This window comes from Myiozetetes cayanensis, unplaced genomic scaffold (genome assembly GCF_022539395.1).
Source record: "Myiozetetes cayanensis isolate MyiCay16 unplaced genomic scaffold, myiCay2020 scf6-25, whole genome shotgun sequence".
Taxonomy (NCBI): Eukaryota; Metazoa; Chordata; class Aves; order Passeriformes; family Tyrannidae; genus Myiozetetes; species Myiozetetes cayanensis.
This window is the reverse complement of record NW_026087853.1, coordinates 52,900,365-52,916,690: the sequence shown is the minus strand read 5'-3', so window position 1 is coordinate 52,916,690 and position 16,326 is coordinate 52,900,365. Positions and strand designations below refer to the sequence as shown.

The window sequence follows — 16,326 nt, the reverse complement described above, 5'->3', positions numbered from 1 at the left end:
ACACATAATGGAGATGCCACGCAGCTCTCACCGTCCCCTTCACGTCAAACCTGTTCAAAACACCGAGACAAGGAAGGCCTCTTGTCTGAACGGGAAACTCGCCCTGCTCCTTTCCCTCAGCGTCTTGCCCTTTCCCTCAGCATCTCTGCCCTCCTGTCCTCCCCGCTACCCCCGGGGTGGGTTTGTCTTCCCGGGGCCCCGCTGCCTGCCCTGCCCCTGGCAGTCCCAGGGCCGGGGGCTCCAGTGGGGGCTGCGGGGCCGGACCAGCTGAGGTGCCGCCGGTCCCGCCCGCCCGCCCCGGCCCCGCCCGCCAGCCCCGCACGGCGGAGCGGCCCCGGCGGCAGCGGCAGCGGCAGCGGCCACCGGGATGCGGCGGGGAGCGGGTCCAGGGCGGCGATGGGCGCTGCTGTGGGCGCTGCTGTGGGCGCTGTGCTGCGCCGCGGCGGGCGGCGGCGGGCGGAGAAGGGCCGCCAGCCTGGGCGAGATGCTGCGGGAGGTGGAGGCGCTGATGGAGGACACGCAGCACAAGCTGCGCAACGCGGTGCAGGAGGTGAGGGGGCGGCTTGGGGTGGGTGGGTGAGGGGCTCCTTCGTCCCGCAGCCCCCCGGGCCGGGCCGTACCTGCGGGCAGCGCCACCAGCATCCCTGAGCCCGATGAGGGACAAAGGAGCGGGCGGGTGACCCTGCCGGGAGGAGCCGCGGCCCGGGGCGGGACCTGAGCGCTCCCGGAGTCCCCCCGGCGCGGTACCCGCTGTCTCCCGAAGGCGGGGCAGGGGTAGGATGGGGGGACCGGCCGCGGGGTCCCGGTACTGCCCCGGCGCTGTCGCTGCCCCCCGGTAGCCTCCTCGCCCCTCGGGGCTCGCCGAGTGCGGCATCCCGGCGCTGCGATGGCCCCGGACTGCCGCCCTCCCAGCGGTGCCGGCGGACAGAGAGGCAAAGGTGCGGGCAAACAGTCCCGTCTGGATCCCGGAGTGAGAAGGGAACAGTACGTGGCGAGGGGAGGAGTGAAGGGAAGAATTAGTTGTATTGTCTTGGTGCAGCAGGAACTAAGACACACGACTATGTCAAACCAGGATTCAAAGCAGTGAGACAGTCATGAAAACATGTGTGGAGAAGCAGCTTACTTGAGATGTAATGCCGTGTCTTGATCTCAAATTGCTGGCCCAGAATCGCACAGGACCTGTTTCAAAGCCAGGAACTGAGACCAGACCCCGAGCCATTGCCTTATACCGCTTGTCAAAAGGCTTAGTCTCTGCGCTCCCCTTTCTTGTACGCTTTCCCCCCCCCTTTCATGTTAAGAATCTTCCAGGTTCTCTTTTCCTCTCACTCAAAAATACATAGTCAAAAACCCTCTGTCACTGAAAACCCACGGGGGAAACAGACCTTGGTTTATTATAATTAGATAATTTCTGAACTTCTACTGTCATCTGGACAGTTGCTGAAATGTGCCTCTGTCATCCACTTCATTTAGACTGCAAACACATGGAGACAAACCATTCTTTACAGTGCCGCAAATATGCTTAGTTATAAATAAGGATGTTGTCGAAATTTCTGCCTTTTTTACTCTTCCTTTAGTCAGTTCTGGATTGAGGAATGGTCTGTGTCCAGCAAAAACTGTATATTGTTTGAGCTGTGTCTTAGCAGATAAATGCTTTACACTTTAAAAGATTTGCAGCTGTTGTTTAAAATAAACAGACACACCAAAAAGAGAAATTTTGTCTTGCAAAAAATTCAATTGTTCAGCCTGGCTGAACTTGTGGCCTCCTAGCTCTGTTACAGCAGTTCCAAGTAACAAAGGGATATGATTTATTCAGAGTTTGTGTTGTTTACAAGACTCATGCCCTTCATCTGGCAAACAAAGACAGTGGGAACTGAAATAGAGAATGACATTCTGGGTGTATGCACCCTCATCTATAGGACTGCTGCTGTTGATTTCAAGGGTCTTTGTATACGTCTCTCTGTCTTGCCAGAATATTTTCTCTTCCTTGTCAGGTAGGAAAGTCTGTCTTAAATCTTTAGTGGTTTTGTGGGAAAAAGTAGAAAGCTGGGCTCTTGACTGGCATCAGCCTGTGCAGGTACCAGTTGTTCATTAGTCTGTACCCTTTTTCCTCACAGGGACTGACTTTGGCTCCAACAGCCCAGAGCTTAAGAGTTTAGCTCCCCACTGTTTTTCTAGTCCATTAGAAGAGCTGCTGTGCTCGGTGTCTGAAGCAGCTGAGTAAGCGTTCTCTTCCAGGGGCATCTGTGCTAACAGCAGCACGACATTAAACAGAGTGCTACTGGGGGCTGCACAAGAAGCTTTGCTTCTTCTCTTTTGTGTCATTTTTTTCTAATTTTCAGGTGGTTTTTTTTATTTGTTTGTTTTGTTTTGTTTTTTAAATTTGGCAGATGGAAGCTGAAGAGGAAGGGGCAAAAAAACTGTCAGAAGTAAACTTTGAAAACTTGCCTCCCAACTACCATAATGAGTCCAACAAGGAAACCAGAATTGGTAACAGAACTGTTCAGACTCATCAAGAAATTGATAAGGTATGAGAAAACACATATGTGGTGAGCTGTGCATTCTTACACACCTTTGGGGAGGAATAAAATAATTTGGAGCATAAACTTTCCTGATGATAATTACTTGTGGGTTTTATTATATCTTACATGCTTGATTAGTCACTGTGTAAGGACATGTCATAAAAGGTTAATGCGAAATTAAATAGTTTATTTTGAGAAACATGCCTCCTAAAAACAGAACACAGCTACAGCTATTACATGGGTCATAAAAGAATGACCATCTCCTGCTCAGCCAGCTTCATCACAGTGACATTTCAAATAGATAAGGAGGTAGCTTTGTCATCTACTTTTCCCCCTCAGAACAGCATTTAATATGAGTGACAGCGAAATGGGGAAAAAAGGAGGGGGTGGGAGTGGGTTAATTATTGCAGAATGTAGGACTGAGAGTAGCAAAGGACTAATAAAAAATGTGGTTTGATATTTTGTTCTTCGTTTGCTGTGTCAGGTTACAGATAATAAAACTGGATCAACAGTTTTTTCTGAAACAGTTATTACATCTATAAGAGATGGAGAAAACAAAAGAAATCACGTAAGTGAACACATTTTTTCCTTTTGAAAAATCAAACAAATACTTGCGGATTAGTTGTTCAGAAAACTGATAGAGTTCACCTAGCAAAATTTTGGAATACTTAAAAACATACAAAACCATTGGGGCAAGCAGTCAAAAATATTTGTGGTTTTAAATAATTTAACTTAGGAATATTATGAATTGGAAGCAGAGTTTCAATGAGGTGTTTGACCTGAATATTCAATTTGTCTATCAAATATGAATGCTAAATAGCAAAGACACTTACACAACCCTTTCCAGTGCTCTTATAATTCATAAAAAAATTGCTTTATAAACTTACAACAAACCCCTAATCTTCTATTGTGAGAGATCTGTGGAACAATATATGTCTCTATTTGCTTTTCAGTCCAACACAGTGATGGAGAACTGGTTGTGAAATGTCACTTTGGGGAAGGGGGGAGAGAGATGGGACAATAAATCCCCCTCCCCTCTGGAAATACAGTTGTTAAAGGATTCTCAAAGAGTCTTAAAACAATGTTCTTTACCTGAGTCTTGCACACAGGCCCATTTGCTAAACATCAGTAGTCCCGTGAGAAATTTAGCATGTACCACTACTTAAAACAACTGGTAGGTTTTCTTTGGTTATAGTCTGACCAAAATGGACTTTTTTTTATGCTCTTACTAAGACTTGGCTTGCCAGTGTTTCCTCAGATGGCTGGTTTCATCTGACTAATAGTTTGTGGTTTAATTTAGTTTAACATGCCCTGGCTTTTTTTGGGGTAACTTAACTCCAGATCTTTCACAGAAGGAGCTCTTTAACCATTTTATAGAACACTGAAAAAAAAAAATTATGGGAGTAGTTCCTATTTTTAATGGGCATAAAGGCTGAAATTAACGCATCTTTTCTTGTATCATCCTCTAAAGTTTTCCCTCTTTCAGCTCATATTTTTCATGCTGCTACTGAAGTCTGAGAATGGCAAGTAGCAAAAGAAAACTTTTGTTTATGCTATACTTACTTTTTTGTTACTATTTTGCAAAGTTTATAGTGGTAAGTTAATGTACAAAATGAATTGCAACTATTCTAAGCTACGGCTTGGTTTTATACAAAGTGTCAACATATTTCTCAGTGCTTTTTAGTAATGAGATATGTGTAATGAAAGCAATCCAAATGTCTTTTTCCAGCAAATGTGTTCATCATCTTCAAATCCAGTGTACAAAAGCAAACTTTACAACCTTCTTAACAGTGGAACACTCTGCTGATGGTGTTTCATAGAGTATTTGGCTTGCCTGTGGTGTCTAATCATAATTCACAGCTGTAAAAATTACTTCTAAATTAACTTTCTCCATCAATCTTAAAAAGTTCCTTATAAAGCTTCATATGTCAAGGGACATCTGCTTTTTCCATATGAGAAGGTTGCCTCACTTACCAAGCCAGTGCTCCATCCAGAACTAATACTGTTATTAGTGTTCCAGCTGAAGAACTTGAGGGCTGAATGCAAATTTCTGTCAAACTTCATGGTGGCAGCCTTTTATGAAGGAGGCATAATCAGAACTGATCACATTAGCCCCTAATCACTGAAATCCTGGGGCGCGTCATTCATCGACACTCTCACTGCAGCAGCTGCTGAAACAAAACTGCATTTGTTAATGTTTATTTCCCCTCTCACACTCATTTTGAACTTTCAGCATGCCCATGGTACAAACACCTTATTAAGAGGTTGCCAGCCTGGAGGAGAAACTAAATGGGAAAAGCAGCCTACAGACGTAGTTGGTTATTTAAGTAGAGCAGGCAAACACTCATATATTGATTTGACTGAGAGAACAGAAGTAAATCTGAAAATGCGTGAAAACTTCAAACACTAAGGAGGAATATGAATCACTTTTGGTTCTAGAAGGCTGAAGAACTATTGTAGGAGTAATGCAATTGAGAATTGGAAGATTTGGGTTACAGGAAGAAGAAAGTGCTGCTGAGGAGAGATCTACTAAATGGATAAAAAGTTTTGTCCAAATAAAAAAGCACTCTCTTAGATATGTAAACTCAAGGCAAAAGTATTGGGAAATGAGTTGCAAAGGACTTTGCACTGTCTCCTTAGGTTGTTTTTGTATACATTAATTTTTATACTTGGAGTTTCATGGCCCTGTGAGATTTCCCAGTCACTTCTCAGGCTGCAGGCTTTACAGACTATTGGGTAGTGTAAAAGTAATTCTGCTTCTTTGCTGCTAATTTTAAATGTTATCAACAAAGTAATACATGTGTAGGTTTTACATTCTCCAGGCACTTAAAAAAGGAGATCTTTTGAGATTTGTTTGGAGATTATTCAGTGATCTTAAAATACAGCTAGTATGTACTGTTCTGTAGCACTCACCGCTGATTCATCCTGCTGTGCAGTACAACACAACAGGAGGTTTGTGTAATTGTGTCTATAAGTAGTGACAGTCATTTGAAAAGGGTGATACTGTCAACTCCGTGTGGGGATGGAGACTTTGGGAGGAGAGGCTGTAAGGATTCAAGTCCTGGGAACAGGGCCTCTGTTCTGATGCCACTCCCAGAGCCTTCAGATTACTGCCTCCTTAGAACAGCACTTTTGTTTTTAGTTTTGATCTGCCCAGTAAAATAAATAGGCACATGCTGTCGCGAAAGCTCAGCTTTCATGCCTGTATGGAAGCAATGCTAAAAACGAAACCAATTTCATAGGTTCAGTTTATAGGCTTAGCTTATAAAAGTTAAGGATTCCCACAGCTCCTGCACTTTGGGTACAAATTTGGGTGGTAAACATAAGAATTTTCCAAACACCTTCACAAACCACCTGCTCTGAAATTTAAACTCTATATATTTTATTACTGTAGTAATTTGTAATAACTGGAGCCCTAAAACCTTCAGTGTGCATTTATTTTCTGAGCCAAGTTATAAGTCTCTGAAATCATGGAAAGTTTTCATGTGACATTTTTGGGCTTTGAGATCTGATGCAAATGCTTCACAAGAAGGCAAAGATGTGTCTTGCGGAGAGTCTGCACTGCAATAATAAATCCAAGTGGCTGGAATGAAATTCAGCACTGGAGAAGCAGCTTCATGGGAAATAAGTTGTTTCTGCTTTTTAAATCATAGTGCTTATCCTCCTGAAGCAGGTACAAATACACATACGTAAGCATATACACATACATACAGGGCAGATACCCTATTATGGAATCATTTAGGCTGGAAAAGACCTCTGAGATCATCGAGTCCAACCTTTGACTGATCACCACCTTGCCAATTAGACCATTAGACCAGTGCCACATCCAGTCGTTTCTTGAACACCTTCAGGGATGGTGATTCCACCAACTCCCCTGGGAAGTCCATTCCAATGTTTAACAACTGTTTCCATGAAGAAATTGCTCCTGCTGTCCAACCTGAATCCCCTGGCGCAGCTTGAGGCCAGCGCCTCTTGTCCTGTCACTTGTTGCCTGGGAGAAGAGGCTGACCCCCACCTGGCTACAACCTCCTTTCATGTAGATGTTTAGAGTGATAAGGTCCCCCCGAGACTCCTTTTCTCCAGGCTAAACACCCCCAGCTCCCTCAGCTACTTCTTATTGGACTTATATTCCAAACCCTTCACCAGCATCACTGCCCTTTTCTGGACTTGCTCTAGCACCTCAGTGTCTTTCCTGAATTGAGGGGCCCAGAACTGGACACAGCATTCAAAACACTACATAAACATAAGGCATAATCTTCCCTACACACACTTTTCCTCTCAGGCAGTATTTCTCCTTGGCTTTGCATCACAGAGCTGTTCTCTTCAGACTGTTCTTCGTTACTGGAGGGCTCGTTTGACAGTAGTTTTATGGCCAGAGGGCTCTCGGTATTTGAGGTCTCCAGAGGAGGGATTGGGCTGTTTGCCATTTCGGGCAATGCAATCCAGTTCCTCAGAGGTGCTGCTTTACTGGGAGGCGCCATTTACATTCCCAGACTCACATTCACGTTCTCAGATGTCACTGAGGGCTGGCAGTCACCCCCAGAGATGTCAGGCTTTGATCCAACAGTCCCGTGTCTTTAAAGAGGCCGAGCACAGGCAAGAGGTAACTGGATGGGCATAACGTCTGTGTAAGGTTTTACATCCATTTGCTCCTGGGTTTAAGGCTCAAATACTCTATCATTCACTTCTCCAGGGAACATTGATTAGCTTGCAAATTAATGAAGTAGTTTCAGTCAAAAGCTCAAGGATAGAACACAGCAAAAATTACGGCATTCCTTATTATCCCATGAATATCAAAACCTTTGCTGCCTTGTTGACTAGACCTATTTCAGTTGTGATACATTAGCCAAACAAATGAAAAGCAAGGATGAAAAGTAAAAGGGAAAGAAAAATGATACTGCTAAGATTTGCTGCACGAAGATTAGTTGCATTTCTTCTCAGTTACATTCAGCGTAGTATTTTATATAAGGTCTCTCTTCTAATTCAAAGCTAGTGTACCTGGGCTTTTTTCTTGTCTCTATTAATTGATAGATAAAAAAAGAAGCAATACCTTCTTTCTTAGCAAGGTGGGTTTTTCTTTTGAGGGCATGGCTGCACCTTCTCACTAGTTACAGAGTACAGGCCACAGTTTCTGTGTGGGAGGTAAGGAGAGCTGCCTTCAGTGTGATTCTCTGCAAGGTGCTTGCTCTTCTTCCACAAAGGTGGGTGTGTGCCTGTATAAACACATGGATTTGACCCCCACCTTTTGCAAACACAGCAGTTGGTTAGTAAGTCATTTCAAACGCCATCAGGTGCTTAAGAAATAGGTCTTGTGATACCAGGCCTTTATTTGCATGGGGAGAGGCTGCTGTTTGCATCCCTGAAGCTCCGGGCAGGGAGGATGGCACCACTGTGAAACTGCCTTTACAAGCTGCCTTGGCAGGTTCTGGAAGTGATCTTCAGTCAGGTCGCTGGTTTATCTGTACAGAGAGAATGGATGGCATCCATTTTATAATGGCCTTATTTAAAGTATTTCTCAGCCTTTATCTTTAGTCTCCCAGTAGAGTAGTCAAAGGGAAAAAAAAAATAGTTCCATTTCCCTCTTTTCTAGAGAAAAATCTGGTTTAAATGGTTAAGCTGTAGCACTTCATAACCAAGCTTCCATTTCTCTGCAGATATCCAGAACTGCTAAACTAACTGCTTGATTCCTATTTGGGCAACTTGATTATGATTTCACCAAGCATGTTCTCAGCCACAGTTGCTCTCTTTGAGGTTCATCCTACTCCAGGGAGAGGAGTTCCTACCAGTGCTGAAGAGAAAGGAAGCTTCAAAAATTGAGAAGGGAGCATTAATGGAAGAGAAAGTACAATTTTTCGATCAGCACCACTGCAGGAGAAGAGCTGATGGCAGAAATTTGAAAATGCAGCATCTTAGTGTTGACTGCTGCTCCCTTTAGCATGCTTAGTGTCCCAGGGAAGACACTTCTTTTGGTCATTCTTACATTTGGGTCCAAAGTTTTTTGTTTCCTTTTTCACAGGACTTTTAGTCCCTGGTGACTTGAACTCAACAATTGTAAACTATCAATAGACACAGTAAGTGCATTCCTGGGTTGAAATTCTGGTCTCTGTCTAGCCAAAAATCACATAATATCTAAATCTGGTGGGTTTTGTATATTTAATAATTTGTACTCTAAGTTTGCTTCTCTGTTGACTGTCCAGCCTGCTCTGTTGACGTAACGTGCTACATGAATCATGTCTGGACTAGTACAGTTCTTTTCTCAGCACCCACCCTTAGTTCTTAGTGCAGGAGTAGATAAAGCAAATTGTACTTGCTAGCTAATGCTCCAGGGGAGAATTGAGTGTTCTGAATGAGCTGCATCACTGTTTTTAACTACATACTATATATTATACTATATACTACACAGTAACTTGAATAGATTATCAAAGTTGTAACATAAGATAAAGCTTTCTGAAAAAAAGAAGTATGAAACGCTTATGGTGTCAATTAGTTAAAAAGTGAACCCTAGTTTCACTAGCCTTCTGTAAGCAGAATACCTACCTGCATGTCTTTTGTCACATTGTTTTAAAGTAGTTAAGTCTCGAGTGTTTGCAAGTCACAGCTTGCAGTTTAAAACAGAACACCTCTTGGAGGTGTAGGCAAGGTTCCCATCCAGTCCCCAGCTCCTATAGACAAACTAATAGGCTTTTTTGTTTGTTTGTTTTAATCTTTCCATATATGAAAATTACTGCGTTTCACTAGCACATCTACTCTCAGTTCTTTCAGCCTCTCACACAATTTCTGCCAGGCAGTGTGATGTGTGTTTTGCCCTTCTGATGTTTCAAGTTTACTAACCCGTCAATAAAGCAATCTGTCCATAATCTACACTTCCTCCACTGGAAAACAGATGAAGTAGCCATGCAAACTGAATGTAGATGTTCAGCTTTTTGAGCCCAGGTAGTGGAAGAGCATTCTGAGAGGACTGAGTACCTGTGTCTTGTTTTGAAACAATCAAATCCATCCCCTGGCTTCTTTTAGAGAACCAGGGCTCCTCAGAGAGGCAGGGTGAGACATTCTTAACAATTTACTGGCACCCTTTTTTCCCCCCCTTTTCTTTCCGGTTTTGAGTCTCGGCAGTGTAGAATGTGAAGCTGAGGGGCAAGTGCAAGTTGCTCACGAGGACAAGTAGCTTGTATTTGTTAGAGCAGAAAATGATGTGGGGAAAGGTGCAAAGTGAAAGAGGATTTATCCAAAGATGAGAAGAATTGTTCAATTAGTATTTTGAATTGCTCTTATTAATCTGGAATACTTTCAGGTTATGAATCTTTTTGTAGAGAGGGACATATCCTTCTTATATGAAAGGTGTGATGGAGCGTGTGCTATGTCTTCATATACAACTTCATAAGCAGCAAATGCTTCCTAGGGATGCAAAAGCTCTTAAGAAATTTAATTTATCTCATGGATGATAAGATGGCCTTATTGTCAGTCACAATGTATCTAAACTCATTTTTGACAGTCATCTGATGTTCACCAGACTATGGCCAAAAAAATCTGAATGTTAACCTCAGTGAATGGAAAGACCTAGGGAGTCATAAGGAGTTTGAAAAACATGTGTCACCTCTGATTCTGCATGAAGAAGGTGGGAAATCTCTGTAATTGCCAGCTGTATAACACACACCTCAGTGTCCACATCTTTTTTTACTCAACTTATGGTTGGCTTATTTCCTCTTAGAGAATGCTGCCTAGAAAGTTATGGATCCACACAGGGAATCAGGAGTGGACAGTGTGTACCAGCATTAGGATGGGTTTGTAATATTGTAGTGGTGCAGTGACCATGAAGTGGAGAAAAGTGAGACTGCAGTTTCCATGGACTCAGCTCTCGGTGCTTGGTGACCCTGAACAAACAAGCAGGTGGAAACAGCTGCTAGACCTTATCAGAGTGAAGAGAAACAAGGTGCCTTTTGCTGAGAGGTGAGGCAAACCAGGCAGGTGTTCTGACTGAAAACACAACAAGCAAAGGTCAGAGAACACAGATCAGTATCACATTTTTTTTTGGTCTTAAATAGGGGCTTAGATTTCCAGGCAAATAACTGATCCAACTGCAAAGAGGTTACTCCTAATTAAAGGTATCAAATCCTGCTCTCGTTTGTATCACTGGGAGTCTGAAGTAATTCAAAAACTTTAGTAAATGTACTTTGTTAGTAATAATAAAATAAAAAAAAACCCCAAACATTAAAAGACTGACTAGGATGATTTCTTTCATATTTCCTATTGGTCCAGCTTAGTGTAAGTTTTTTTTTCTGTCAAGTTAGGTAAACAAAATTGTGCAGTACTAATAGATATTCTGAAAGTAACAGTCTTCATTAGAAATTCCAGTCTATCCCTGTGTTTAGAATTGTTATAAAATTTGCCAGATCCTCATGTGCTATAGAGGGCACGGGCTTAAGCTTTGTCAGGGGAGGTTTAGGTTGGATATTAGAAAGAAGTTCTTTACAGAGAGAGTGATCAGGCATTGGAATGGCCTGCCCAGAGAGGTGGTGGATTCACCATCCCTGGAGGTTTTTAAGATGAGGCTGGATGTGGCACTGAGTGCCATGATCCGGTAATCACAGTGGGGTTGGATCAAGGGTTGGACTTGATGATCTCGGAGGTCTCTTCCAACCCAGTTAATTCTATGATTCTATAATGTGACCTCTCTTTTCCAGTTAAATCTCAAAGAAAAATAATATTTTTAAGGCAAATCAAGTTGGCTGAAGAACTACCTCACCATTTTTATGTCTCGACTATTACCCTTGGAGTATTAAAATACTGAAGAGAGAAAGATTTTCTTCTTCTCACCAAAACCAAGCTATTGCTGTAACACAGTGAGAGTGCCTAGGATTGATTCCTTGTTCCAGGAACCAGTGAGTAAAAGCACAACCAGTAAGTTTTCCAAGAGGCTACAAAACAGACTTTCTCTTAGAGAGTCAGTGCCTACCCAGTGCTTCATCAGAGTCCATCTGAGAGCCATGCACCACTTCTAAAGCTTACAGCATTCTTGTTAGTTGTGGGAATAAATTCTGGCTTGTCTGCACTTTTCATGTGTGGGGAGTTGTGCATCGTGTTCAGTTTCCTGCTTCTCCCTTGTTTGGATATTGGTTGCTGCAACTCCTCTGTCAACAAGCCGTGGTAAGGGAGCAGTGTGAGTCAAAGGGTGGTTGCTCACCTTTTCCCTGGTTTTAGGTCAGTCTTCTCACACATAACACGCTGAGTTTAGGGATCCAAGGTTGTCTTTTACAGATCATGTCCAAGTGGTAGGGAGATTTAAAACCAAATCACCATGAATATTTTTACTTTCGGCCTCTGTTTATTATAAGAGAAATGAAATGTAAGGTAAAAGACAGAGTCAGGAGAGTGAATCTTTTATGTGGGCTGGTGACAATTCTGTGATCTACTGACGTCTGTTAAGAGATCATAGTATGGACTGTCTTTCCTCTTGTCAAACACAGGTAGCAAATTAATCATGGGAAGAAAAGCTTTAGGGCAAAAGAGAACTTTTTTTCACTGGTTTTGATTTCATGGCTTTATGCATTGCCTCCAGGAGCTGCTTGTTTGAGATTTTAGCTGAAACCATGTTATCGTGTTAAACAGTAAGCCTTAGCTGGTAGGGTAACGAATATCAAAGGCTTTAGGAAATACTAGATGGTATGGTACTAGATGTAAAGCATAAACATTTTGTCTTTTTATTTTTTATTTGCATCTGTTATAGTCTTAGAATGGTTGAAATACAAAGGACACAGATGAATGGGTTGAATCTGCAGCTGGTTACATCTGTATTGTCATACAGTGGCAGAGTGGTACCAATTTACCGTGGCTGGGAGATTGGTCCAGTAACACATCATTCCATACATGATGAGCCTACATCTTCTCTAACCTTTACCTGGACTTCAGGAGAGGTAGATTCAACAAAATCAGAAGAATGACATTGGTTTTTTACCAGTGAGTAGGAGGAAAGAGAATGAGCATGTTCCACAATAGCTTGACCTTCTGTGTGTGTTTGTAGTCAGGAAGATGTGTGAGATGCCCATAGTCCAGCTTGATGGTGTTTTGTGTTATGATTTACCCAGGTAAACTGTGGAAATTAAAGGAAAGGGGTGAATGGAAACCTGTTTCTGTTTAGTTCTGTTTCATCGAAGGTTAAGCAAATGTGAGGGGAAAAAAAAGCACTGTAGAATGGTGGCTTCAAATGTATTCCCTTGAGAAATGTATTTCTCTGTCAGCTGAGTAAGTCTTAACTTTGTCCTTCCTCCTCTCTGATTCACAAACAGCATTTTGGCATTTTTTGTGGAGTGAGTGTCTGCCTGGCCTTTGGAAGGACTGAGTCACTGTGATAGCACTAAGGAATTTATCAGCACTGGTGAATTTATCAGCTGCCAAATCATGGTTTTTCACCACTGCAGCCTATAGAGAGAACCCTCCTCCAACTATTCTACCTGTCCTGATTCTTACCTTATTAACTAGTCCACTTCTCCCTTCCAGTTAGTAATATATTGTAATACAGAATAATTGTTAAAAAAATATACAGGGTGGGGTGGGAATTTTGGATCTGTTTATTTGCTATTCTGTCTGGAAATGACTCAGAGCCTGTTTGTGAATTTATATCACATGAGGAATCCCTCAAACTTCTTCTCTTAGAAAGTCCAGGGGGAGGGAGAAGTATCCCAGGGCATGAAGAGAGACTGACACCATGGTGTCAGGCAAAGGGGAACCTTAGTGGTTCTTCTGTGTCCAAGATGTTTCATAGCTGTCAGCAGGGGAAAGTTTTGGCTCCCAGTAGGTGTTTGTCTTGGACTTCATAGTAGAAATTGGTAATACATTCATATTCTTGTGTCCCTTTTGGAAGGACATAAAGAGTATGCTGAAGACCCTTTTTCATGTCTTCCTCATTGGAGTTTGTTTAGGAGATGGAATAAATATTCATGGATAGTCATCATCTCATGTTGTTGATGTCCTCTAGAGACATGATTTCAGATGGAAAATTAAACTAAGGGGAAAAAGAAAAGGGCTCTTTTGTAATTCCAACAAATGCTCCAAAGAGGAGGTCTTGAAGAAGCTTCAGAGTCAACACCTATGACCAGATGCTAACTTCTTCCTTAGGCAGACATTAATCTCCTGTTTTTAAAGTCTTCAAGTGCTGGAGATGATTTATTCCAATGCTTTTCCATGCTTACTCGAAAGTCTCTATTGATGTACTTTAAACACCTTCTTCTTCCATCTACAGCTCATGGAAAAGAAAATGATTCCATTTCCTCTACAGTAACAGCAGTCTCCTACACTGTCAACTCTGCCATAGGCAGAATCCATTGTAGGTGAATCCTTACCTGTGTATTTCTGTTGCAGTATTATTACCTTTGGCTGGCACCTTAAACACAGTTAATAAGTCTGTTGAAACTGTAAACTCCCCCAAAAGCATATAAGGATAAAGCACATAAGACTCAGGGCTTGAAATAAGTTCTGTGAGGAATAAGTTCTGTGCCCTACACAGGTTGGTGCTTTATGGTGTGCTACTCTTAATTCAGTAAGCAGCTATTAGGTATAGAATTCTTGTTTTCAAATGTTTTCCTTTTTGCACAGCTGTTTCACATCCTTGCTGTGTACAGCTACTCTGGATTGTTTTGGTATAACAAATTTACAAAATTTACATAGTTTAATGGTGAATCATGGAGACTTTGTAGCTGCCAATTGTAGAGGAGAGAGCCGCCTGCATTGAAATTCAGCCCCGGGGAAACATCATTACATGAAAGCTGTATCTTTGTATGATTGCTGGCTACTTACAAATAATGGCACTTTGGAGCTTTGAGCACAGTTGTACAGTGGTTCCATAACTGTTACTGGATCTCAAGACATTTAGAATAAAACCCAAGAGCTTTTAGACCACCAGTGTTTAGACGCATCTTCTGGTTATCAAAGGTTGAAGAATTGTTGTGCTCCGGTTAACAGGTCCATGGGTAAATGCTCTTCTTTGGTAAGACAGTTCCTTTCAATATCATTAGGAAAACTTTGCTTATAAACATGCATCAGTATTTTGACCTCACTTGATTATCTCACACTACATGAAAAGCATGGAACAATTAAACATGGAGCATGTGGCTATTAGGTTGGGGTCTCACATGGTGTAACTTCAGAATGTTCCTTCTCCAAATATGGATAGAGAAGATTAAATTCACTGTGTATTAAAAAAGTTATGGACTGAGTGTATAGCGTGGCACTAAGTTTCCAGAAGGCCTGAAGGAAGATATTATTGTCAGAATTCCTATCATCCTGCTCTGCCTTTGGTACATCTGACAAGTAGGAGAAAAGAAGAGAAATTCCATGTTATAAACTGTCTGTCTGCTCTAGAGCAAATGTGTAGGATGAGACAAGACTTCTGATATTGCAGACAGTGATATGTAGCCTTTTATATATATAAATATATATATACTCAGCCATATATATATATATAGGGAGAGAGAGACAGACAGACTTTTTGGATAGCTCTTAGTTTCCATACTGAGTTAATTACTTGTCAGATTACAATGTGTGGGGTTTTTCTACCAAATTTGAACAGTTCTTCTAGTGTACCTCCTCTGATACCATTGCAAAGTAGATTGAAATAAGTACTTGGCACTGTGTCCTACACAGGAGCATTCACTGTAGTAAATGTAGAGACTGTAGTGCTGCCAGGATCAGATCATTATTGCTGGGAAAAATATGGGGTGAGGGAAGAAAATGAAATGAGTGCTTCTGCAGAGTGACCTGCTACAACACTATTATGACTTACAGAGATTTTGACCATGCATGAACAGAACATGATCTGATAGAGCATCCAGGCACCATTTTCCTCATTATTCTGAGCATTTGTCAGGAACCTTTTTTTTTTTTTTTTAAATTTTGTGTTTTCTTCTTTCACTGGAATCTCAGTTCCTTGAAACTTTGGATATTTATTGCTTTTTTGCTATCGAACGCTGACTGCATAGGAGTCTGGTCAGTGACAGGATCACTGTGTGTGTGCTGAGAATCGGCAGATGGTGTAGAAATGGATGCAGTTCTTGTGCTAGCTTTGGTGGTGAGCAGTTTATTAGGAGACCACAACCTGCCCCAGTTAATTCCCCTGGCTTTTTGACAGCATGTTAAGGCTAACATAGCTATGTTGCTTTTGGCTAAAGCCAAGCTCGAGTGCCTTTAGGCCACCTTCAGTTATGTCACGTAGACATCTTTTGCATCCATTTATACTGCAGCATATGGAGAGCCAGAAATAAAGTTTTTCCAATTAAAATTTTTTTATGGGAGACAGAGGAAAAGGAATCAAATGAGATTAGCTCTATGCAGAAGCTAAAGACAAAACCAGGGGAGTCACTTGTGTTTTCTTTTTTATTAGTTTTGAGCTCAGAAGGGACATTCTGGTTGAACAGCCACCCAAATACCTGACTTTCCCACACAGCACTGGGATGTGACCCATACCATAGTTTGCAACTCATGTCTGCTCTTTTTAGTACGTCTTTTTTTAACAGTAGTTCTCAATTTTATGAGTTCTGTGTGCTTGGCAGGACAGCAGTACGAGGTTTGCGCTGCTGGAAAGTATTACAGAGGTTTTGAGGTATTTCAAGGCAAATTAATTCATATCTCATTAAAGACAAATGTATTATGTACCCTGTCTAGACAAGTAAGAGATTAGGAACTGGAGTGCTACTGCAATTCATATTAACGTAGTAGTTTCCATAAAACAATATTCCATTCTGTGTATTCTGCCATTTTTCTAATGTATGTAGAATATAAAACAGGTTTTATGCTTTTTTTTTTCCTTGCTACTCAG

At 41.9% G+C, this 16,326-nt stretch overlaps 1 protein-coding gene across 2 annotated transcripts in view; it reads left to right on the top strand.

Annotated features, from left to right (window-relative positions):
- The first annotated feature begins 333 nt into the window (after positions 1–333).
- Positions 334–16,326, top strand: part of DKK3 (dickkopf WNT signaling pathway inhibitor 3) — a 29,173-nt gene continuing 13,180 nt past the window's right edge. Inside the window, exons 1-3 of one of the 2 annotated variants that reach the window (XM_050335501.1) lie at positions 334–550; positions 2,388–2,525; positions 3,004–3,087. In XM_050335501.1, the coding sequence (XP_050191458.1) occupies positions 368–550; positions 2,388–2,525; positions 3,004–3,087 (405 nt within the window). In that variant the 5' untranslated portion in view covers positions 334–367. The remainder of the gene's footprint in view (positions 551–2,387; positions 2,526–3,003; positions 3,088–16,326) is intronic. The other variant, XM_050335502.1, reaches the window with a different exon arrangement.